The sequence below is a fragment of the Crotalus tigris genome, unplaced genomic scaffold (assembly GCF_016545835.1).
Source record: "Crotalus tigris isolate CLP2741 ecotype Arizona unplaced genomic scaffold, ASM1654583v1 scf7180000018464.579312, whole genome shotgun sequence".
Classification (NCBI taxonomy): domain Eukaryota; kingdom Metazoa; phylum Chordata; class Lepidosauria; order Squamata; family Viperidae; genus Crotalus; species Crotalus tigris.
Window position 1 is genome coordinate 230,624 of NW_024097020.1, and position 24,462 is coordinate 255,085.

Here is a 24,462-nt window from a genome sequence, read left to right on the forward strand (position 1 = left end):
TTCATTTTGCAACTAGTTCCCATCTCTCGTACAAATATGTAGGTTGTAATCTAGGCATGTTTACTTGGCAGTGAGTATCACTGAGCGCCATAGTATAGATGTACTATTTACTCTCATCTGTACAGTGAGTACAGATAGTGCTCGACTTACAACAGTTCATTTAGTGACCATTTGAGGTTCCAACAGCACTGAAAAAAATGACATGACTGTTTTTCACACCTACAAACCTTGCAGTATACTCAGGGTCATGTGATCAAAATTCAGTCATACCTATGATGGTTGCGGTGTCCCTGAGTCATGTGATCACTTTTTGTAACCTTCTGACAAGCAAAGTCAATAGGGAAGCCAGATTCACTTAACAACCGGGTTACTAACTTAACAACTGCAGTGATTCACTGAACAACTGTGGCAGGAAAGATTGTAAAATGGGGCAAAACTCACTTAAATGACTCACTTAGCAACAGAAACTTTTAGCTCATTTTTGGTCGTAAGTCAAAGACTACCCGTAGAAATATGTGGGAGATCTACTGGTAAAAGAATAAGAATTTTTTCCAATCTGATACCCAGGGTAATAATAGATTAATTTAATAGATTAATTTAATTAACAATTTAACAGAAAACTAATAGCTCTTGGATATCTAGGTCCAGGATAGTCAAATGTAACAGATAAGTGTTTCTCAATCTTAGTAAGTTTAAGATGTGTGGAACTGAACTCCCAGAATTCCCCAGTCAACACTCTGGGGAATTCTGGGAGTCCAACACCAACATCTTAAAGTTGCTGTGGTTGAGAAATACTATAATAGATTATCTCATTTGTTACCTGTGCTAATTTGCAGTGGAGTCTATGCCTATTCTCTGAGAAATCCTGAGTGGAATTTTCAACCATGTAAGTACAGTATTGATTGAAATCTCAAATTGCCTAGTTATTAGCCATAATTTAAAAGGGAGGTCAAAGCCAGAAGGAATTTGTAGATCTACTGAGATCCATCTACATGACTATCCATGGACCTGTAGATCAGGGCATTAAAGACAATGACCTTCTTCAGGTTCACCTCTTAAAGATAACTTCTCTACTTAGAGAAATGATGGGCAGCTTCTCTAAGTGGGCATCCTTCTTTATGGTTTGGACTGGAAGCAATTAAAGTAAGGAACAAGGATCTAAGGATCCTTGTTAGAAAGAAGGCTAAGGGTCTAACAAGCTCCTGCAAGTTCCCTACAGGTTGAAATATCTGTAAGTGTGCAATTTATGGAAGCAACAGTCTTCTCTTTTTTTCTATGCAGAGGGTTGGAAGTGTCCCCTTTTTTTGTGAAAGCATGGCAGTCTGCATCTTTGTTTTCATAATATCATGAAAAGTAACTCTCACGTGGGACAGAGATTGATTTTCAGAATGCTAATAAGATAAAACAATGTCACATACCAGGACTCAAACACATTACGTATTTTAGAAACAAATCATTTGGTATAGTAATTCCTAAGGCAGAGGTCTGTGACGGGATAAGTTAATACTCGCCTACACAACATATTGTCTTGTGCATGCCCCACCTGAAATGTAGGATGTGGATTGTTAGGGAAAAAAATATTATAAATAGGTATGAACTTGAGTTTGAAACTTTGCATTATTTCTTGGAGTAGCCTAATAGGCTGTAATGTTTTGGAGCTTTCTGTCCTTTCAATTAAAATTAAAATCTAGTTCAGAGTAGAGTAGATTAAGTAACCATAGGAAAATATGTAACTCTTTCTAGAATGGGAATGTCTGTGCAAATACTCTGTTCTTTACATTTGTTTTTAAATATCAGGTGAACTGCAGATGTGCGCCTTCTTATTCTCATACAGTTCCTAATATCTTCACTGTTAAAATCCCAGAACACATCTAAAATGTTCTTATTTTCATATTTGAAATTTAACACTTGACAATATGCAACAAAACTATTTTTAACAATTTGGGTTAATTCCTAATAAAAGTTTTATCCATTTTTCCTTCTGTCCCACTACTAAACTACTAATATTTAAAGAGAAGTTCTGGATTTTATTTTCAGTCCAACTTCTGCAAAATGTTTCCGTCCCCTGACATTTAATGAGGCCTCCTTAAAGCAGCTGATTTGAAGATTCCCTTGACATTATTTTAAACATTTCATTGGCAAAACTCTCTATGCAAACCCCTTTTCCTGCAATCTTATTCAAAGTTGTTTTTCTCTATGGAGCATATATTTTAGGACTGGCCAGTAAAGCTCTGAGCAATACAGTTCTCATTTGGCAACATAAGTGCTGTCTTACAAAGTGGCACCTATTTCATTTCTACACTTATCAAGATTGCATAATCAAAAATATTCATTTGCCTCTTGTCCTGCAGCCATCGTGTGTCCTACGCCACCTTAAACCCTGAGAAAGAACCTATTTTATATGCAAACATTTATCTTCCTCAAAACTTAAAAGTTATATATGAAAGATTCATATGAGTGATTTTGCATTATGGATTTATGGGTTTTATTTTATTACTGGTAATTGTTACAATTTCAATAATTTACTGCTTGTTGCTACTTGATAACAGGCATATGCTAAAACAAACAATGAAGTACCTTGTCTCCAAAATATATAATTATTTTAATCATAAATGCTGTAGGTTTAAGACCCTACTGTTCTATAAGTCATTTTATATAATACTAAAGTGCTATTAAAATCAGTTTCATTAAAATGAATATATTGGGAGAGAATGTAAAAGTCCAAAATTGTTATTTCATCCTAACTTGATTCATTGTTACAGGCAGGCAATATTGAAATGTTGAACCCCATAACAGTCCAAAATAATTAGTGAAACAATGCATGCATTTTCATAGGCACAAAATAAGACTGTAATTTAAGGAAGAAGAAATTATTTCAATCATTATCACATTAGTATTGTGAAAAAATTATGTGCTATAATTCACTAGCTAGGACAGGTGATATATCCAACTATAGAACAGCATCACTTGAACTGGAAATAACAGAATGGATTACTACGGTATAAGAAAGTATTTCAAAAATACTGTACACTGCTTCCTCAATTGCACAGCATATGTAAACAAACAGCTAACTCAACAGAGTTTTAAATATTACTTTGAAGAGGTTATTCTTTTTACCTTTTGCATAACTTTCTAGGTTTATTCTTTCACATTATCATAACACACCTATCATAGCTATTGGTGGCTCATTAAGGATATATGCCAGCTCAAAGACTAGCCTTCTCTAGCCTTTTGACACTTTTCAGATGTTTTGGGATTCTAACTGCCAAGAATCCCAGTCAGAAGTCCCAACACATTTGCAAGATCCAGGCTAGGAAAAACTATGCCAGAATTGATAGTGGAGTTCTGCCAATAAATAAATAAATAAAAATGGAAATCTAACAGCAATGACAACAGACTCTGATTCCTTGCCCAATAACTGTTAATTCATTGGAAAGGTAGGTAGCCAACCATATTGTTCAGTGGACTTTATTTCCTGTTGTTGAACATTGTACTGCATGTGCTATATAAAGATATGACTTTATACTGCAGTGATAAACAGCCTTTGACTTGAGGACCTCATAATCTGGTAATTTATTTATTTTTTTGTGTACACGATTGTTACAAACCGACAGCAGAGTTTCAGGTAGGAAACACATGAAAACTCTTGTGCAAGGCCTAAATTAAGTACAACACAATGAAAAACATTTTTAAAAGAAAATGAAGGGAAATCCCAAAATGCCACTTCCTAAATCCAGATCTGGCCCTGTATATGTTGTGGCTTTGAAAGCCACCTGTCTAATGTTAAGAATGGCATTTGACTTGCTAAAGGTTGTCTTCCCTGATTACAGTGTTAAATCCAAAAGTTTATCTAATACAATTACATTACAATAACCCATTATGTAAAAAACAACACTGGACTGTTTTGTAGTATCTCTTGTTCAATTTGTAAATGTAGCCCTCTTGTTATTCTGAATGCTTTCATTAGCATTTATTCAGATATTATTATGATGGTATAAAAATAAATACACTAAGTTGAATTGAATTCATCTTGAAATTTTGTTTTTTCTATTCAATGGCTATGCAGATTAGTAATTTTATATTTTATACATAACATTTCAGATTATAAATTAAAACATTGTGTGGTTTCTTGCTTCTACTTTAGGGGCTAATACAGCATTCTATACAGGATTCTAAAAACAGATATTCAGAGCACACATTCTGAAACACAGGAAGTATTCAAGTGAGTATCAAAAGAACCATCAGGGTTTTAGAGAAAATGGGATCATTCACATCCCGTTTCACTATTCAATGTAGTGTATTTATCTTGATATAAGTACAATCTTTTTTAAAAATGAAAATAAGGGTATATCTGTTTTCATGCTCTATTTTTAGCAGGAAAATCCTCATTTGCTTACTTATTCTTGAGTTAGCAGCATCAACTATGCAGAAATGATCATCTTATTGTTCGATTATTGCTGTTTGATAGCTTATGAAAATATTTCCAATTTTGCCTGTCAAAAGTGCAACTTCTAGCTTAATAATGCTGTATTCTAAGCTCCGTACAACATCTCAATTTATGAATATCTTAACAGAAAACATATTCTCAACTATTAATTGATCCTGTTTATACTTTTTCAATAAAGAAGACAGGAGATCAAATGACATAATATCCACGATCAGTCCTGGTGATTAAAGTGGAATGCTAAAGCGTGCTTTATAAATTATACAATGTTGTCATGTGTATAAGCTGTAAGTTCAATGGGACATGATTTTAAAACAGGTATAATTTCTAAGAATTATTCTTTGTAATTCCAATGATTTTGTGGATTCCTACCTTCTTGTTCCTGTGTGCAAGGAATATTTTAATAGTAACTTTTAAAAAATGTTGTTCTAAACAATGTTTCTTTTTCTGTGACTTTAACAGCAGATCACATGTGGTAATTTATGAAAAATGCACATTCAAATACACTTTTCTTAACAAAAGCCACAATATAGGCCTTTGCATTTGTTTACAGTTTGCAGTTATTTCAAAATAGGTTCCATTCCCAGGAAGCATGTAGAAGTGAATCTTAAGATTGTGCTTTTGCAGAAACGGCTATTTTTTGCATTAAAAAGTATAAATGCTGGCATTCCTGCCAGAATTTGGCTTTTCTCACACTAGGAATAGGGATATCAGGAGTCCTATTTGTCAATTTGTTCTGAAGCTAGGGCCCAAATATTATTACCTAGGTATGCTTAATGTAAATCAGAATATTGTCATTGAAGACAAACAGGAAAATTCAAAGGATGATTTGAATTGTTTTTATGAATTCATTTAGGAGTTCTTTTACACAATCAGCTCAAATGAAATTGAATAATTCAGTAGTTTAAAAGAATAACAGTGATCTAGTCTGGGCTTATGTCTGAAGAAGAAATGAGCAAAAATGGCAATACATTTTGACTTATTTAAAATAGGCCTATTTCATCTGAAGTCATTGAAATATTGTTTGAATGAATTATCTTTATATACCCTACTCAAAACTATATTAGATTATTTCCTATCTCACAAAATCTGGAATGATTGTGATAGTATGAAAAAAAGGCATTAGTAGTGGATTAAAAAAAACAACCCTGCTTAGATACCATTTTGTGCATGGAAAATCTGGCTTCGGTAGAGACATCTGAAATCGCTTATGAGACAAGAGACATGTTTGAAAAAGAATGGCTAATGACTAAAACATCTACTTCCACACCATATTTCTTTGTTGTAAAAAAGTTTTTTTTAACACACACACACACACATACACACACACACACACACACACATCAAAGCTCTAATAAAAGTGTGCATTGTGCAGTTATTTACAACACTGAATTAAAGTTGGGTCTTAGAAGCAGTTTAGGAAATAAACCTAATAATCAGTGTATTCTGCTTGCCATGTATCCAGATATGTTGGATATATCCAGGCATATATCTTGATCTTTGATAAATTATTTTCATGGAAAAGCACATATTAAAAACATCTTGGCAAACTATAGAATAATAGCTGAGATAATAAGGAAGATAAAGAGTAGCATGCAGGTCAACTGAGTGGGGCAATTTGCATTACATTTTATAACTGAAATCAATGCACAGCTGTGTTCAAAAAGATCTATGGCTGTGTCTTGTTCCCAGCTACTATTAGATGAATTGGGACCTTGGAAACTTTCAGAGTTCTCTGTTTATTCTGGTGCCTTCCAAAGTTCTAGAGAACATCCACAATCCTGGATCCTTGCCAAGCTTTGTGGGGTTAATAGGAGCCTTAACTCAAAACAATGGAGAGTATTCTTGCTCTATGGTGCTTTGGAAGACTACTTACTTACATAGATTTAGTCTGAATGCTTAAACTTGGAAAAAGGAATTTAAATAGCCAACTCAAAATAATTCTTAAAATTATGTGAGTGATACATAAATTGAATCTTTATAACTATGCCATCTGCTATTATCCTCTAGGACAGGGGTAGGCAACCTTGGCTCTTTTATGACTCATGGACTTCAATTCCCAGAATTCCTGATCCAGCATGGCTCAGCTTGGAAACCTCTCCCTTTTCCCTCAGCATAGCTGGATCAGGAATTCTGGGAGTTGAAGTCCACAAGTCATAAAAGAGCTATACTTAATTCTTGCACCCAGAAGGGTTATTGCAAACATTATTGAGAAGTAGACCTGAGGACAATGAGGCTTTCACATTCCATTCTTACATGGTATAAAATCTCTTCTCTTTGCCATTCTAGACAATGGAAGCATACTTAAAGGAATGGCTTTTGAAACAGTCTTAATTTCATTTAGGCTAACTAACCAGTCAGTCCTTTAATACTGTAAGAGAAGATCATCATTCAATATCTCCAGCAATAAATGGTGGAACAGCTAGAAGAGCAATGCAGTGATTAAAAGAAATGCAAATATGCCCAATGAAATCCAAATACTTGAAAAAAAAAAGATAGAAATATTGTATAGAACAGTAAGAATATGGATGTTGCCTCTGGACTGTTTTCATCCTCTTGTGTAACATTTTAAGGAGGCTCCATAAAATTCTTTCTAAACTAATAGATGTAATTACAAAAATAAGTATTTACTATTCCACTTAATTACAATCTTCCTGAGCTTGGTCAGCTGTGTGAAAAAGCCTGTTTAATACAGGAACCACATGGTAATATATTACATAAATTTTCCCCTTTCCCTCATGCTGCTATATAAAAGGCATCTTTTTTACTTCCCTTCTTGAAAATATATTTGTGGCACTACAAGTTGTCAGTACAAAAAAAGACATGTGAACCATGAAAGTGAAAAATGGGAATTGGTAGGTTTGTCTTCTATAGTGTAATTTCAGAGATACTGCTTCATAGGTTATCGCAAATGTACTGATGTAAACAACAACAGAATCATAATTAAAACACGACTTTAGATGCATGTTATTTTGCTTCTTTTTTTTAAAAAAAATCTATTTCTATTTTGAAAGGCAGATTTCTCAAACTATTTACCCATTTATGCACGATGTCATAAAGCTTTTTTAAAAAATAATGTCTTTAAAATCTTCCCTCGCACCCATCCCACCCCCTATTAAGTGCAAATGCCAACTGGATCAAGAGGCAGAATCTCGGTGCCTGACACTGAGATTAAAAAGGGCTAATTTGACTGGTGGTAGAAGCCAGCTGTTTGCTGACACATCGTAATCTGAGGTTACTCCATTCTGCTCAAGAAGAGGGCCACGGAGCAGACATCATCTCTAGCAATATTTGCTCTCAAAGCTCCGGAATGCACCTGTTCTAGAGAGTCTTCTCATTGACATGGTGTCTCCTGTACTTTCTGGTTTGGATGACTTGCTCCTCTGAAATGTATTTCGAAGGCTGGCTGCATTGCGCTGCCTATCAAGTTTGTCACTGATGGAATAGCTTTTCCGTGTGTGCACATAGAGTAAGTTGGATTCATCCGCAGAATAACTATTGGCCCGCTCTATTTTAGGAAGCAGAATATTGTTAGACAAGGTCCTAGATGTATTGCTATCTTGAGGTGACAAGGACACTGCTTTTTTATCTTTGGCTTCAGCATCCTCGTTGTCAGAACTTGGGTGACTTAGTTCTGCTTCCCTTTCTGGGTGGCAGCATCCCAGGTCATCCACCTTATCTCCATGGGTTCCAGGAAAACTTGACCTTTCTGCAATGGTTTGAGGAGCACTGACACACCTTGTATCAATGCAGTCGGTAATGCTAGTGTACTCTGCTGTTTTGACTGGTACTCCAAGGCTGCTGAAATAGCTCCGGGAAGGAGAAAACATAAAACTATGAGATTTTACTATAGGTGCCTCTTCTAAAGTAAAGGGGCTTGTAGCGAGGTATCGGCTACTTTTAGAACGCTCTAAGGTATGACATAAGGGGGGATCCAATTCCCAGGGGTTTTGGCTGTCTGTGATTTGCGAATAATCTGAAGAAAATACCCTTGTTTCCAGTGAAGAAGGTTCTTCATACTCAATACTTCTGCCTGAGATTCTTTCACCAGAAGTACCACTGACGTAAGCACTACTCGAGAGAATGCTGGGAGTTATCTGAGTTTGAAGGGTGGGGTCTCCGGTTCCAAGGATGTTCATTGAACTGTCCAGGGGCTCTATTCCTGACTGCAGCTCATCCATGGCAGACACATAAATATCAATGCAAGAGGAAGGCCTCCGAGAATCTGGAGCAATAGACAAAGTGCTGACAGGCACTAAAGAAACTTTCGGTTCTTTTGAGACTGAGTGAGAGCTAGTGGCACGATGAAGGCTCAGAGACCGTTCTTTCAAAATACTTTCGAATTTTTCAAGCCCACCCTTCTCTTTTATATTCATCGCATAGAAGGAGTGACTTCGCAGTCGAGGTGTTAATGTTGGAGAGGTGGGGGACATCGATTCTTCCCCCGTAGGGTCAATACTCTCTTGAAGTTTGTATGCGTTCCCTTCCTGGCTGTTGAAGCTACTTTGCCTCACAATATAAGCTGTGTCAGTGCAGTCAGAAGATGTTCGAGACCGTATCTTACTGGCCTCTCCTCTGTCTACACCAGTAATTTTGTCCAGTGCTGTGGCCATTCGCCCAATCATATCTTCAAGCTGAGCAAGTCGTATATCTACAGTCTGAAGTGAGGCCTTCATGCAATGCTCTCGTTCATTGACTTCCTCTAATCGCATTGCCATATTCTCTACTCTGCAGGAAGAAAAGAGAGAAAAAAAAATGTTTTGCTAATATCCAATAGGGCAAGCAGTTTAGCTTGGTTATTTCTAAACCAATTTACTTAATCAGGAAAATTGATGATAATATAAATAGTATGCCATTAATATACTGATACACAGACTAAGAAAATTAATCCTCTTTTTTTAAAAAAATTAACAATTAAAAATAGGTTACTGGGTAACCGGAATGATAAATCCATTTAATGCTTGCCCCTCAATGATTTTATCAATACATATTTAAAGAAGAATTTGCTTTTTGCTTCTGATTAAAGTTGTCAGATGCATCGATGTCCTTTTTTTAAAAATAAAAATTATGTATCTTAAAATATAGACTTTTATACTGTTCTATACAAATGTAAAATATAACATGTGATTAATTAATGCAACACATTGTAATTTATAGACTTCAGATTTGTAAACATGAGATTTACAGATCTATTGTATGTTATGCAGGCTCACATACACAAAGACAAAATACTGATTTCTGGTATAGAAATATTCCCATTTTATGGGTTTTATGTGGCAAACTCCTTAGTAATTACCAAATAAATAGATAGTAGTAACTGATTTATCAAACTGCTAAAATTGCACAGCTATACAGATTTTGAAAGCTGCCAGAAAATTGGAAAAGTACCTAACTCTTGTCAAATGAATATGATGGCAACAAGTGATACCTGTCCAAATAAATTTAGAGTGTAATCTAAACCAGGCATTTTTCTTGGAAATATGCTTAATTTTTGTGAGTATTTTTTTGTATAATACCACTTTTATGACAATTCCAAAATAGGTTTACCATTTTTTGATTACTACTAGTTTGTAGCTAATAAAATAATATGGAACTTTTAAAAGCTTTTTTATTTTAAAACAACAAAATGAAAAATTCTGTTTACAATTTTCAAACGTACAAAACCAAACAAAATGTTGTGCACCTTTCAGAAGTTACACGGATTCTCTCATCATTGGAAGAATTAAATCTATCATCTTTCTCTCTGAAATACTCTTCTATGCATTGTTCTTCAAAATCATGAACCTTCTTCAGTTCATCATCGGTTATAAAAAGTTCTATAGGAGACATACATGGCAATAAACAGCAGTCAATAACTAAATCCCCCTCCATAAGTAACTTCATATATAGATCATTTTGATGAGTCTCAGATTTGTAGCTCTACTTCTGCTTTCCCAAATTTGTGCCCTAACTCCCACCTACCAGACAATTTTTCAATTTGTCAGACTTATTCAGGTAACGCAAACTGTGATACTTGACTCCATCATGTTTCCTTCTTTTGACCCTCTACAATCTCAGTCAGGGTACTAAAAGAGATAGGAGAATGTCTATATTGTCCCATCACTAAGGATATTGGGAGCAGTATGTCTCTGTAAGTACTGGCAGGACTTCAGATTGATAGTTATTAGACAAGCAAAGATGACTGTAAGTTGAGTTATTGTATTCATTGTTGTTCATATCTTTGTAGAGCCTAATTTGTATAATGTTTTCCCACTATAAGAATTAGATCTGTATGTTTGGATTAGTTGAATTTATCCCAACTTCTGTGAGATAAGATAGGATGAGAGAGAATAACTGGTCCAAGCTCACCCAATATCAGCCCTACAAGGTAGAGCATAGTAAAAAACCAATGTCATGTGAGTTAGAACTTAGAACTACCTTCATTGTAAAAGCTATACTAACAAAATCTTGTAAGTCTGAATGTGTTCCCTCTCTTACTTTTGTGCTTTTTGTCTGAGACATTATGCTCAAGTTAGTTTATTGGTCTAGGCTCAAGGCCCACTTATCTGACTGAAGTTTTGGTACCAACTCATTCTTTTGTCTGTTAAAACCATTCCCTATTCCCTCTATACCCACGAAACTTCCACAGCTGAGGGTGGACCTAACCTGGATTTACCTAATATCTAGACCAGTTTGTTAACCACTGTACCAGTGTTGGTATTTATGAGATGAAACAATAATGTATAGTGAAGTAAAAAATAGTAAAGAAAAGAAATAAAGAGATAAATCTGAAAATGCAATGTCTGGAATTTTTTTAAAACAACATTTTTATCACATTAGAAAACGTGTGAAAATAGAAATGATTTTGCATAATGACAAAAAACAGGAAACAAAAACAAAACAAAACCTGAAGGTAGGCCAAACTAGAAAACTAAGAAATTTCAAAATTTGAGCATGAGCCTAAAGAAAATAATCCCTTTAATAATACCTAGAGACCAGTTAGGTGCCAAGGAATTATTATAATTCATTCTATGTGTAGCTGCCTTAAAAAAAAAAAGGAAATTTTATTTGGACTGGGAATTGCAACCTGTTTTACTCTGACTTTAGTCATCTATGCACATGGTTTATATACATAAGATACATATGATATGAACTTCAGTTCCAGTCTTCTTCAATGAAAAAGACCACAAAGCTGATAATAGGTGAATTAGGTCTTGATACATATTTTGTCTATCAAACTCTGAAAATAAATAGGTAGTCCTTGACTTACAGCCACAATTGAGCCCAAAATTTATGTTACTAAGTGAGAAATTTGCTAGGTGAGTTTTACCCCATTTTACGATTTTTCTTGCCACATTTGTTAAGTGAATCACTTCAGTTGTTAAATTAGTAAAACGCTTGTTAAGTGAATCTGGTTTCCCCATTGACTTTGCTTGTCAGAAGGTTACAAAAGGTGATCACATGACCCTGGGAATGTAAATCACATGACCACGGGGATGCGGCAACGATCATAAGCGTGAAAAATGGTCATACATCACTTTTTTCAGTGCCGTTGTAACTTCAAATGGTCACTAAACGAACAACTGTAAGTCGAGTGCTACCTGTATAATCAAAAGGGATGAAACCTTTTGAGGTAAACTGAAGTGAGGGAATGTAATTTGAGAGATTTGTACAGCAATATTAAGTAAAGTTGAAACAACTGTTTTAAGAAATAACTGATGAAAAGGAAATCACAAATGCTGTGAAAAATGATAGCACTGCATACATATAACAGAAATGTTAAAATATGGAGCTATGCAGTGTAAATGTGTACTGTATGTGCAAAAAGAGCTTCTGTGCCTCCTATTTGATATGCTTTTATTCTCATGTACATAGGGAAATGTAGCAAAAGTGAATGCGTAAATAATTTAAGAATTAATGTGTTAAGGATACTTGAAAAAGTCACAGAATCTGATTGAGAGGATATAAGGAGGCAATGAACAAAATTGGGTTAGTGCAGCGTAGTTTTATATTGGTCAAGAGGTGTCAGAACAGACACAGAACTTTTTAACAAACCATTAAGAACGCTGAAAATGTGAGAAGTTTATTGTATGTTTGTTCATATAGAAAGCTTATGATAAACTAAATAGGCCCAATCCAAGACAAAACAAGTGTAGATGATGCTCCTTACATTGTTTAATGTATTTATGGATAAATATAGCAGGAAAGGTGGTAGTGACGTTGGCTGGGGACATGAGTTTTTGTGTACTTTCAATGCAGGTGAAGCTATATTGTCAAGAATCCAAACAATTTGGTCACATAGAGAGAATGAATAAATTGCAGAATGATGATATAAAAGAAAAAGAAAACTATTGAGAAGAAGAAAACTGAGGAGAATGAAAGGAATTGATTATTCCTCAAAAGGACAAAAGGTGAGAATTTTAAATAACAAAAGACAATGCAGTAATTTATAAATGGATGCTGCAACCATAGTTTTCAATGATATAAAGATATGGAAAAGTATAGTGAACAATGGTGGAAACGAGATTTAATTAAGTTCCCTTTTTCCTCTTATCTCTTGCTTTTAGTTCTTCTGCTTACTATGCCTTAATCTTTTTCTGTCCTTTGCAGAATGTTGCTTACCTTCAAAGGCAAATTGTATGATGTATGTATGTATGCAGTTTCCTATGGATTTGCTTTCAGCCTTAGATTTCCAAAACTCACTTTGCAGGCTATGACTAAGGAATGGTTCCAAATATACAGTATCCCACAGGCTGTACTACAAAACCATACAGATAACTCCTGGTTGTGTATTCTTTAGCTGAAATTGTTGTTTGCTCATGGTGGTTGTGTATCTAAGTAAAACCTGTGATTCTGCACAAAGCCTATGACACTTACTGAGCCCATAATCTGCTTCATCTGGATCGCTGTCGTGTTTCCGCCATCTACAGCATATGTGTTGAAATATCATGGTCATGTGACTGAAGATGATTAGCGGAGGGGGTAAGACTGGTTTTTCATGGAAAGTCATAATAAGCTGATATCTCTGAAACTTCCATACCTGGTTTGATATAGACTTAACTTCAAAAAACGTGTTGCTGAAATAGGAATAGAAAAAGGAATAGGCTTTTGACAAACTGCTGAATTCTGTTTGCAACAGATGCAACATCGGGACCTGTTCTACACATTGAAAAAATAACACATTTTAGACTGTATGTACAATTAGCATCTGCGGTCAATTCCAGCACTCATTTGGATGGACTATTCGTAACAGTATCTGTTGTGTTTACATTGCTATACTGTTTATTTTACTCATATACAACATTTTTTATTTCTGCATAAAAATATTACCTCTAAAAGGAATAGCTATCTCTACCTCTAAAAGAAGTATCTACCTCTAAAAAAAATATCTATTCACATGGGTATTTGAATGTAACAGCTATAGAACCAATTTCCAAGATGTTCCTTTGATTAACACCGGCCATCGTCTTAGGTCATCTCAGTAGCACGGATGCAACACCACCACAACCTCCATTCTTTCCCACTTCACTAAGACAGCCAGAGGATCTCAAGTGCAAGCAAAAGCCCTGAAATGCTGAGTTAAATTTGGACTTGGGGAAAAGATTGTGAGGTGACTATTTGACGGCATCCAGAAGAAGGCTGTGTCTCAATAGTGAGATAGATAACTGGAGAATACAATTCAGTATTTTAACCTAACCTCATGTCTTGGTCAAATGCACTAGGTGTTCTTTTGCAAGCTTACTGTATGGAAACTCTTGGCAGTGCTGGTGGGCCCTGCTTGTTCTGGCAATTACCAAACTATTTTGGATGCTAATACTGACCCTCCACCTCTGCCACAAAATTTGTATCAGCCTGTAAGGTTTATCTTTAATTAAACAGCAGATAGGGAGCTACATCTTTGTCAGGGCATACATAGTGCCTATAGAAATAGCCACACAATCACAGGAAAAGTAGTCCTCGGTTAATGACTACTTGTTCAGTGACTAGCTATTCAAAGTTACGATGGTGCTGAATGAATTGTGTTTGATTGGTCTTCCAAGTTCTGTCCATCGCAGCACCCCAGTGATTGCCTGTATTTCAAAACCTTAGAGGTCTTTGGACATATACCCTCTGCAAAAGATACCCATGATTATGTACTCTAAAACTCTACCACAGAATACTTACATTTTTTTGCTATTGCAAGTAACTTCTGTTGGCAAATGCTTTAAACCACTCTGATGACAAATATTAAAAAGTTTGGCATGGATGCTATGGCTGGTGGAGAAATATATAATATTTTATCAACTCACTTAAAAACTGCAATCAGTAAGTTCACCAGAAGGATGTTTGCAACCAAGAGATAGCAAGCCATTATGGCAGGAACGATCCAGGCTCCTGTTTTGCAGGGAGGAAGCTGAATTATTTTACCATCTTCTCTAGTTTCATTTTGACCACAAGGAGCTGAGGAAAAACAGGTGAGAGGAGGTGAAAGAAAATAAATTTTAAGAAGAAACGATGGCAGAATACACTATATTTCAAAATCTCAGAAATTTCTGGACGTCTACCCTCTGCAAAAGATACCCATGATCATGTACTGTAAAACTCTGTCACGGAATACTTACATTTTTTTTGCCATTGCAAACAATCTGTTGGTAGATGCTTTACACTAGTCTGATGACAAATATTAAAAAAGTTTGGCATGTCTGTCAATTTCTAGGTATTTACTATGTGCTCTGAAATTTCACTCTTTTAAATGTGCTAGGAACTGATGAAAACATCTGTGTGAAATGTTATTTATACATCCATTTGCTTTTTGGTAACTAGGATATATCGGTAGTATCAAACGAGAGTACATTAAAAAAAGGAACATTTGATATAATATATATGAGTAATATATGTAGAATGACAATAGGATTTTTGTTATTAACAGCATTCTAGAACCAAGTGTGGGTAGGTAGGTAATATTTATAGGCAAAAGAGCAGACATTTTACTTTATTTTACCAGCTATTTGAAAAGAACAGATGGCAAAATGGCATAGTTTTAAATGCTGATATAGTTTAGAAAATATTAACTAACTGAATCTTTAATTTGGGATGACTTTAGCTATTTTAGTTCATCCAAACAGCAACTACATTTCCTCACCAATACTGTATTGCTACTTTTAGGAAGTATCACTGGTGCAAGGAATGCTATTCCTTTCCTACTCCTGGTTGTTTTCTCACACATTCCCAGTATAACAGTGAATAAGGAGAATTTGTACAAAAAAGGAAACATCCAGTAAATTAAGCTGTTGAAGAAGTGAAAGAATGTTAACAGGTGCAGCCTTATTTCATATCCCAGAATGCATGAGAAAAATGTTGCCTCACAAAACAAGTTTTTCCTCAAAATTAATACAGATACTGAAGTTCAGATTGCTTTTCATCCTAGATGGGCAAATCTGCCTGATGCAAATAGAAGAAAGGGAGAAGACCACTGGCCTCTGGCTAACAATAGAGATTTCAAACAATGGAATTGTTCTGATAGGTGAAATTTCTGAGTGAGGCATTGGTGAATTAAGACATCACTGGAGAAGTGGAAATGATGCATTGGCAAAGGACAAAGAACTAGTGATGAGCCTTGTGTAACAGAATCTCTTCAGGTAAGGAGAGGATGAGAGTTTGCCCAGTTGTGCTCCACATGGCTATTCCTTTTGAGGGGATCCTGAGAAAGCAGTCAACACAGGGTCTGAGCACTGGGAAATGAGGAAAGCTATCAAGCTCTCACCCAGGTGAAGCCTTTAAGGACACTAGATTGGTCTACCTTACTTTTCAACATGGGGATTCAACAACTTTCCTTTCTAAACATGTTTTCAAAGTTAAAGGAGAACTTCTAAGCAAAAAGTTTAAAAAACTATTTTGTGATGATACAAGATATTTGCAGTTCAATGTTGAGCTGAGCTTAACTGAACTGAACAGAGAACACCAAGGACCCCACATTGCCTAATGAATAAAACTTCTTCCTCCAAAAGAAGAAAAATTAATTAACAATTTAAAGAACTTTACAAAAAAATAAAGGGCAAAAAGATAAATAATGTAACTCAAGAAAGTTTTAAATAGATTAAGGGACCAGAAGAATTTGGAATATTGGAACTTTTGCTAAAATTTTTGAAATAATAAGATAAATAAAATGATACGTTTAATAGAACCTAAATTGTTTAGTTTACCAGGGAAGAGATGATTGCTGAGATTGTATACTTTTTTCTATGTTACTTTATATTAATTTTGTTACAATCCTTAATATAAGGTATTTTTTTTTAAAAAATGAATTGTTCTTATAGGTGTAGGGGTAAAGGGAAGCAAAGTTCAAATAGCTGCATAGTTTTCATCAGAATATTGAAAATCAGCTTTGTATCGTGATATTTGTTCATGACTCCTGGTTTTGAAAAGTCAATAAAAGATTATTTACTTATTTAGTGTCAGATAATTTCTCTCCCCCCCATCCTTTGTCTTTTTGTGCCATGTTAATTAGATTGTTTCTGTGGTAATAAATGACTTCCTAGAATGGGTGTCAGCAAAAGAATGAGGCGAATTGGCTGTGCCAACCGACAGTACATAATCAGGCTAGTTGTTTGACTTGGATCACAGATTATATTATAGCATTATATGGATGGATTATTTTTCTAGAACAGACATGTCAAACTCACGATGTCACATGACATCGTGTGTCGTATTGGAGCTTTTTCCCCATTGCTGGCAGTAGGGTGTGCACAGTTTCGTTGTGACACATCTGGCCCACAGTTTAACACTCCTGCTCTAGAAGGAGTAGGACTTTCAGAAGGGGCTACATTTAAATAGCTATGGAGCACACATATATTTAATAAGCAATTTGTTTTAATTTCAGCACTCATAAAATATATTTTATTAATGTGAGAAATGAATATCTTAAAACTGAATGAATATTAAATAATCTTTATGAGCAAATGCATGACAAACTACAACATGCAATCAGTGCCTAATTATGGATAAATTTATTTATAAAACATCTGTCTAAAAATTACATACTAGTAAATGAATTCTGTCCTGAAACAGGAATAGAAATATGCACTGTGCAACAAGACTGAATTATTTCCAAACATAAGCTGAATTTGTTGGACTCAGAAAAATTGGCGGAACAAATAAAGAGAGCAAAACAAAATTTCTTTGAAAATGCCAATAAGCCAGGAAGATGGCTAGCTTATAAGCTCAAAAAACAGAAAGAGAAGAAAAATAATACATAATTTAGTAGATGGGAAAGGTTGTTTACAATTTAAAAAGGAAGAAATAAAAAATATAATTAAGAAATATTATAAGGAATTGTATGGTAAAGAGAAGGCTGCAAGAGAGAGAATTGCTCAATATCTAGAAGAAAGTAAATTGCCAAAAATTCCAGAGATATTCAAAACTATGTTAGAAGAAAGAATAACAATGATGGAGATATTAGAGGCTATAAAACGACAAAAAAATGGAAAAACACCAGGCCTAGATGGGCTACCGGCGGAACTTTATAAAAATCTACAAGATACATTAAGCGAACCATTGAAAGATGTTTGTAATGGACTATTGTTAGAGGCCAAACTTCCAAATACATGGATAGAAGCAAATATTACTTTGATACCAAAAAAAGATTCAGACTTGACGTATATTAAGAACTATAGACCAATTTCATTACTCAATGTGGATTACAAAATTTTTACTTCAATAATGGCAGAGAGATTGAAAAAATACTTGGTTGAATTTATACATCCAGATCAAAACGGCTTTTTACCGAAGAGACAAATTAAAAACAATTTAAGGGTGATAATGGACGTATTAGAATATTATGAATTACATCCAGGGAAACAATTAGCATTAATGTTTTTAGACGCCCAAAAGGCGTTTGATAATGTTTCCTGGCAATTTATGGTTCAGCAATTACAAATAATGGATTTTGGAAAGAATTTTATAAATATGATAAAAACAATATATAGCAACCAGACAGCAAAAGTGATAGTGAATGGAGATTATACTGAGAGCTTTGAGATAAGAAAAGGTACAAGACAAGGGTGTCCACTATCTCCATTATTATTTATCTTTACTTTGGAAGTACTAAATAGAAGGATAAGACAGGACACAGAAATTAAAGGATTGAAAATAAAAGATAAAACATATAAGTTATAAGCATTTGCTGATGATTTAGTGTTTATCTTGGAAGAACCTTTAGAGATGATTCCTAAACTATGGGGAAAGATAGAAGAGTATGGAGAAATGGCAGGACTAAAAATAAATAAAGAAAAAACTAAAGTAATAGTAAAGAACCTCACAGATAAACAAAAAAGGCAAATGCTAGACAAAACAGAGGTACAAATAGTGAAAAAAGTTAAATATTTAGGTATTCATCTTTCGGCTAAGTGTTCGTCAATAAAAGAAGACAATTATACAAAATTATTGAAGCAAATAAAGCTAGACTGGAAAGATGGAAAAATCTGCAGCTGTCAATATTAGGAAGAATTGCTACAGTAAAAATGAATGTGTTGCCGAAGATTTTATTCCTATTTCAAACGATTCTGATAAAACGTGAGAGAAAATTCTTTCAAGATTTAAATTCATTGGTTTTGAACTTTATTTGGCAGGGGAAAAAAGCTAGAATTAAGATGAAAACATTACAAGATGCTAAGGAAAATGGAGGTTTTGGGTTGCCGGAATGGACATTGTATTACCAAGCATCTGTGTTAACATGGGTGAAAGAGTGGATAACACTTAAAAATAAAAGGTTATTGTATCTAGAGGGACATGATTTACAATTGGGGTGGTACGCTTTCTTATGGTATGGGAAAAACAGAGTCCATAAATACTTTCAAAATCATTTTATAAGAAATGCCTTGTCAACAGTATGGGAAAAAATTAAAGCTAAAATATATTTAAAAATTCCAGGGTGGTTATCAACGATGGAGGCATTTATACATCTGAACTTAGTAGACTTTGAAAAAATATGGGCATATAAAGATATTCTAGATATTGATGGGAAATTAAAATCAAACAAGAACTGGAAAATCAGGGAATTAACTTGTCCTGGTGGGCACATTTACAGATACAAAGTAGATATGAAAAAGATGTAAAAATGTATGGATTTTATAAGGATCAAACTGTGTTTGATGAGATTTTGTTAACCTCAGATGAGAAATTAATTAAGGAAATGTATAACTTTTTGTTAATTTTGGATAAGGAAAGTGAACAAGTGAAAGAAACAATGACAAGATGGGCAATTTTTTTGGGCTATAATATAGAATTAGAAAAATGGCAAATGTTATGGGAGAGAAACTACAAATTAACAATGTCAACTTCATACAAAGAAAATTTGTATAAAATGTTTTATAGAGGGCACCTGCCGCCAGCAAGATTAGCAAAAATGTTTAAAAATATGTCAGATAGATGTTGGAAATGTAAACATAACATAGGCACGTATTATCACATTTGGTGGACATGTGGTAAAGCAAAGGCCTATTGGAGAAAGATAGAAAAAATATTGATTTTAGAAAAAAATATTGGGTGAACAAGTGGATTTTAAACCTGAACTTTTTTTACTAGATATTATACCTGAAAAGACTAATAAGCAGAAATTATATTTAATCTTACACAGCGAGAATCATTTTTGCACAATATTGGAAGAATGAAGGACTGCCATCAGAAGAAGAAATAATCAGGAAAATATTGGAATGTGCAGAGATGGACAGATTAACTATGAGGTTGAAAGATAAAGAAGATACAGACTACTATCAAATTTGGAAACTATTTTATTCTTGGCTAGAGGAAAGAATGAAGGATTAGGAATTGAACATGTATTAGCATAGCAAACTCCAGACAACTTGTTGATTGGAAAAATTAACATATATTGATGAAAAAAATCTTTATAAAAAAGACTGAATTATTTCCAATATGTAGTTCTAATAAAGAATTTAATTTACCAATATTTGATTTGTATGCTGTTAAATTATCACCCTATTTTAGCTTTCCTTTTGACTTTCAAAGGTTAGTTACATCATAAATTAAATAAACTATGAAACTATTGACATGATCTGTCTAGTGAAGTATCACAAATAATAAATAATAGAATTTGATTATTAGGCAGATTTTATTTTATATTTATAAATTACAAAACCTGTGATGTATGTTTTGTTTTTCTTTCATTAAGGTTAATGGTTCAAGTAACAAAGTCAGTATTATCATCTACTCAAGAGGATTAACATTTCGGAATAGTTAGCCTTTTTCAAGAAATATCTCTATTAGAATAAAGCAATTCTGAATGCACTGTCAAGTTATTTATTTATTTATAAAATGTATTTATTGCCATCTTGTATTCAACAACTCTGGGAGATTTACAACATAGAAAAACATTAAAATCATACTGTGTAAAAAGGCATAGCAGATTAAAAACACTAACAGATAAGATCATGGACACAAGATGGCAAAGAGGGGAGCTGGACACAAGAGGGGGAAGTGGGATTGAATTTAATTAATCAACCACCTCCAGTATGAAGCTCCCCCATTGGGCCCCCAAATCATATGGCAGAGCCAGATCTTGAGGCTTTTATGAAAATCAGGAGAATGGGACCGAGTCTTACCACAGGGGGTCAGATGTTCCAGAGGGCAGGAATAATAATTTTGATTTTGAAATAAATCATGTTTTGTTATTGGCCTGTACTTCTCATTCTAATAACTGAGCCTTTAGAGTAAAGAGGCCTTGGTTTTTGCCTATGCATTAACAAAAATAGATTTTTTATGTGAGAAAGTAAGGAAGCTTTGGGTATTTATTTGGATATGTATCTATTTTGGCATGATTCTTCTGTCCTCTTCTCAACTCCCTACTTTTTAATTCCTAACACGGTTCTTTGAGTCTGTAAAATGACTAATATAATTTAAAAATTGAACTGCTAAATTATAGGCAATTAAATCTAAGGGTTTTTTTGTCCTAATCTAAAACTATAACCATCAGCCTCATTGATCCTTGGAGCAATCAAGTCTCTGAGATTACACAATACTTAATTCTATTTTGTGTCTTTAAAATACCTCATAATAGCTAGTGAGGGTTGACAGGAATTTGGTCTATTTAGGAAGCTTAAATAGTGTGAATATTTTTTATAATAGGCTCTTCCTTCAGCAGGAAGCATGGTTAGCTTGCAAATTTAATTCCTGTATTGGAATGTAATTTCTAAATTCCTTAGCTAGAAGCGGTAAATCCAGGAATTTGCCCCTCTAATGCTATACAGATTTTTACTCAAATTGCATATCTTTAGATAACCTTGCTGTAACCAAAGTAACTAAAGGAGAACATCTCAGGGAATTCTAAATAACACTATCAAATTCAGAAATAATGAGAGAATCTGAAATACTGTAAGAAAAGTTTGGGATGAATAAAATGTCCTCTCTTCTCTTTTGGGAACTGAAGATTTAAGATAAGATTTAAGATTTAATGGTCCTTTCTCGCCATCCCACCAAGGCAAAAAAGTGAAAGTACTTCTCTTAAGTTTATAAGGGAGGATTCTGGATGAGAGATTTTTTTATGAACACATCACAATATTAATGTTACTATGACATATTATAAGCAAAGGACAAGGCTACTATTGTTACTATTGCTGGTGTTAATAAATGAACAAATGCCAAGACAAAAGTCACTAAGGGCAGCCATCTCCTAAACACAGTTGAAACAGCTGCTTTCCTTGAAGCTTAAATCATTCGGGAAGCAACTTGCCCAAAGACCTGAAGGCTCACTGATGCTTCCCCAGAGCCATTTAGACAAAGTGTTATGTATTAAGCAATTCAAAGGGTCTGTTATAAGGAACGGTTATAAAGAACGGCTTTATTTGAATCATAGACTGTCTGTCTGTATAACTTTAAACCTTATGTTTTAGGCGGGAATGAGTACTTTAAACTGATTGGCCGCTGCCTAGTGGCGGTCCGTATAAATATAAGTCAAGCAACTGCTAGAGCTTGCTTCTGTGAAAACCTAATAAAGAGCTGTTATTTCAACTCCGTTGTCTTCAATGCTTTGCTGTTCCCACTACACAACAGTGGCGACAAAGGTGGGATATGCTGCTAGGAGGAAAGAGCTAAGTCATTAAGGGGTAAGACCAGGCACCAGTGCCCTGGTTGGAACCACGTTCCCCCTTCTACCTGCCAGTATGCAAACGCTGGAGGTCGCACATTCCTTGGGACACGTCCCTAGGAAACTCACAGAAGCCCTAGCAGCATAAGGCATTGGAGATGCTATAACAGTCGGCCATGGCTAAAGTCAGAAAGCTTTCAGAGTTTGACGTAACGCACCCCGAATAATGGAGTTCGTATATCTCAAGAGTAGAAAACTACTTCAGAGCGAACCAGGTCAGAGAAGATAATTTAAAAGCTGCAACCTTGGAGTCAGTCACCTTCGCTGACTTAAAACGAAGACTTAAGGAGCACTTCGAACAGAGACTGTCCATTATCGCATACAGATATGCATTCGAGCAGAGAGAACAGCAGCCAGGTGAAACCATTGCTGAATTCGTGGCCACCCTATGCCAAGCATCCTGACTCTGCGAGTTTCCAGACCTAGAGGACAGGCTCCGGGACCGACTGGTATGTGGCCTGAGAAGCAGAGACTTACAGTAAAGGGTATTCACTAAAGAGACCCTGACATTCCGGGATGCAATGAAAGAAGTAATGGCAAAAGAAGCTTCAAGTGGAGCCATCAAGGCTTTACATCCTTCAAAGAATTTCCTTGGACTATAAAATCTTGCTTGACAAACAACTTCTACTAGAAATACTGTTTATAAACACATGAAAGAGATGAATGAAGACCAGGAAAAGATTCTTTCCATGTTGAAAGCAATACATGAAACCATTCTTTCAGCTTGTGACAAAATAAGACCTAACATAAAAGATCAAGACGCCAGCTTAGATACACACACCCAAACTTTGACTACAGCCAAAGAACCAACAATGCAGAAGATAACAGAAGAAGTGGGACAATCAAATATTAAGACAGAGGGCTCAATTGACTAACAAATACAGCTGATGGAAAATCCAGAAAAGGAAGTGACAACAATGAAAATGGAAATTCTATATAAATCAGAAGAAATTTGAGAAAGAAGAACAGATTGAATGGAAGACAAACATATCAGGGCAAGCATGGGGAATTGGAATAACAGGGAGACAACTTAACAAATACAAATGGGCTAGTCCTTCCCCCAAAAATGGCAATTAAATGGTCTCCTTTATTTCAAATAACATATATAATAATAGAGGGAGATCTATTTGACGATCTAAAAGCACTGATGTGGAGGCCTAGTTGGCAAAGGAAGAAAGCCAGAATAAGGTTGAAGAAAATTGGGGTTTTGACTTATTAGAGGGGATTTCATATTATTAATTAGAGGGTTAAAAGGAGAAGTTGAGATAAGGGGAATTCTGGTCATTAGATTTAAATACTTGGAAATTAGTTGAAAATAACGACTTTATCTGTTTAATATTTAAAAGTTAGACCTAAAAGGAAAAAGAAAATTAATTATTATGAATGTTTGATTTATTGATTAACTCAGGTAATATACATAATAGTTTTGATTTATTAAAGGACATATTGTATTATTAATAGATGATTTAATATGGTGGGAAATAGATAACTCTTAGGAAATAGAACAGGATTACACTCAAATAGATAAAATGTGTACTTTGGATATTAGATTTTGTTATGAATTGAGACAAGGAAAATCTTGGTTACCTAAAGCCTGAAAATTATAAATATCAAAGGTTAAATTGGAATATTGATGAGAAACTAAAAATTGGGTAAAAATTAATAACAGAATATGGATTGTTTATGAAGATTGAATATAATTAAGATACGTATAAGCTAAAATTTATTGATAAATGTAATAATGATGTTTTTACTGAGTTGATATAATAAGAACTGTATTAACTTGAATACGAGACAGTAAATGTTAAGGAAAAAAGAGAAGAAATATTTGATGTTGTAACTTGAGATTTGTACTAAAGATTTTGTTATCAAACTATTGATTAACCCAGTCACAATGTTGCTT

The 24,462-nt window shown here is 34.5% G+C and overlaps 1 protein-coding gene across 1 annotated transcript in view; it reads right to left on the reverse strand.

The window, feature by feature from the left end:
* Window positions 1-398: 398 nt before the first annotated feature.
* LOC120312229 (transient receptor potential cation channel subfamily M member 3-like) overlaps window positions 399-24,462 on the reverse strand; it is a 343,098-nt gene continuing 319,034 nt past the window's right edge. The window contains exons 25-28 of the mRNA XM_039352635.1: window positions 14,713-14,863; window positions 13,301-13,500; window positions 10,128-10,260; window positions 399-9,172 (exon numbers count right to left, since the gene is read on the reverse strand). Of these exons, the coding sequence (XP_039208569.1) occupies window positions 7,726-9,172; window positions 10,128-10,260; window positions 13,301-13,500; window positions 14,713-14,863 (1,931 nt within the window). The 3' untranslated portion in view covers window positions 399-7,725. The remainder of the gene's footprint in view (window positions 9,173-10,127; window positions 10,261-13,300; window positions 13,501-14,712; window positions 14,864-24,462) is intronic.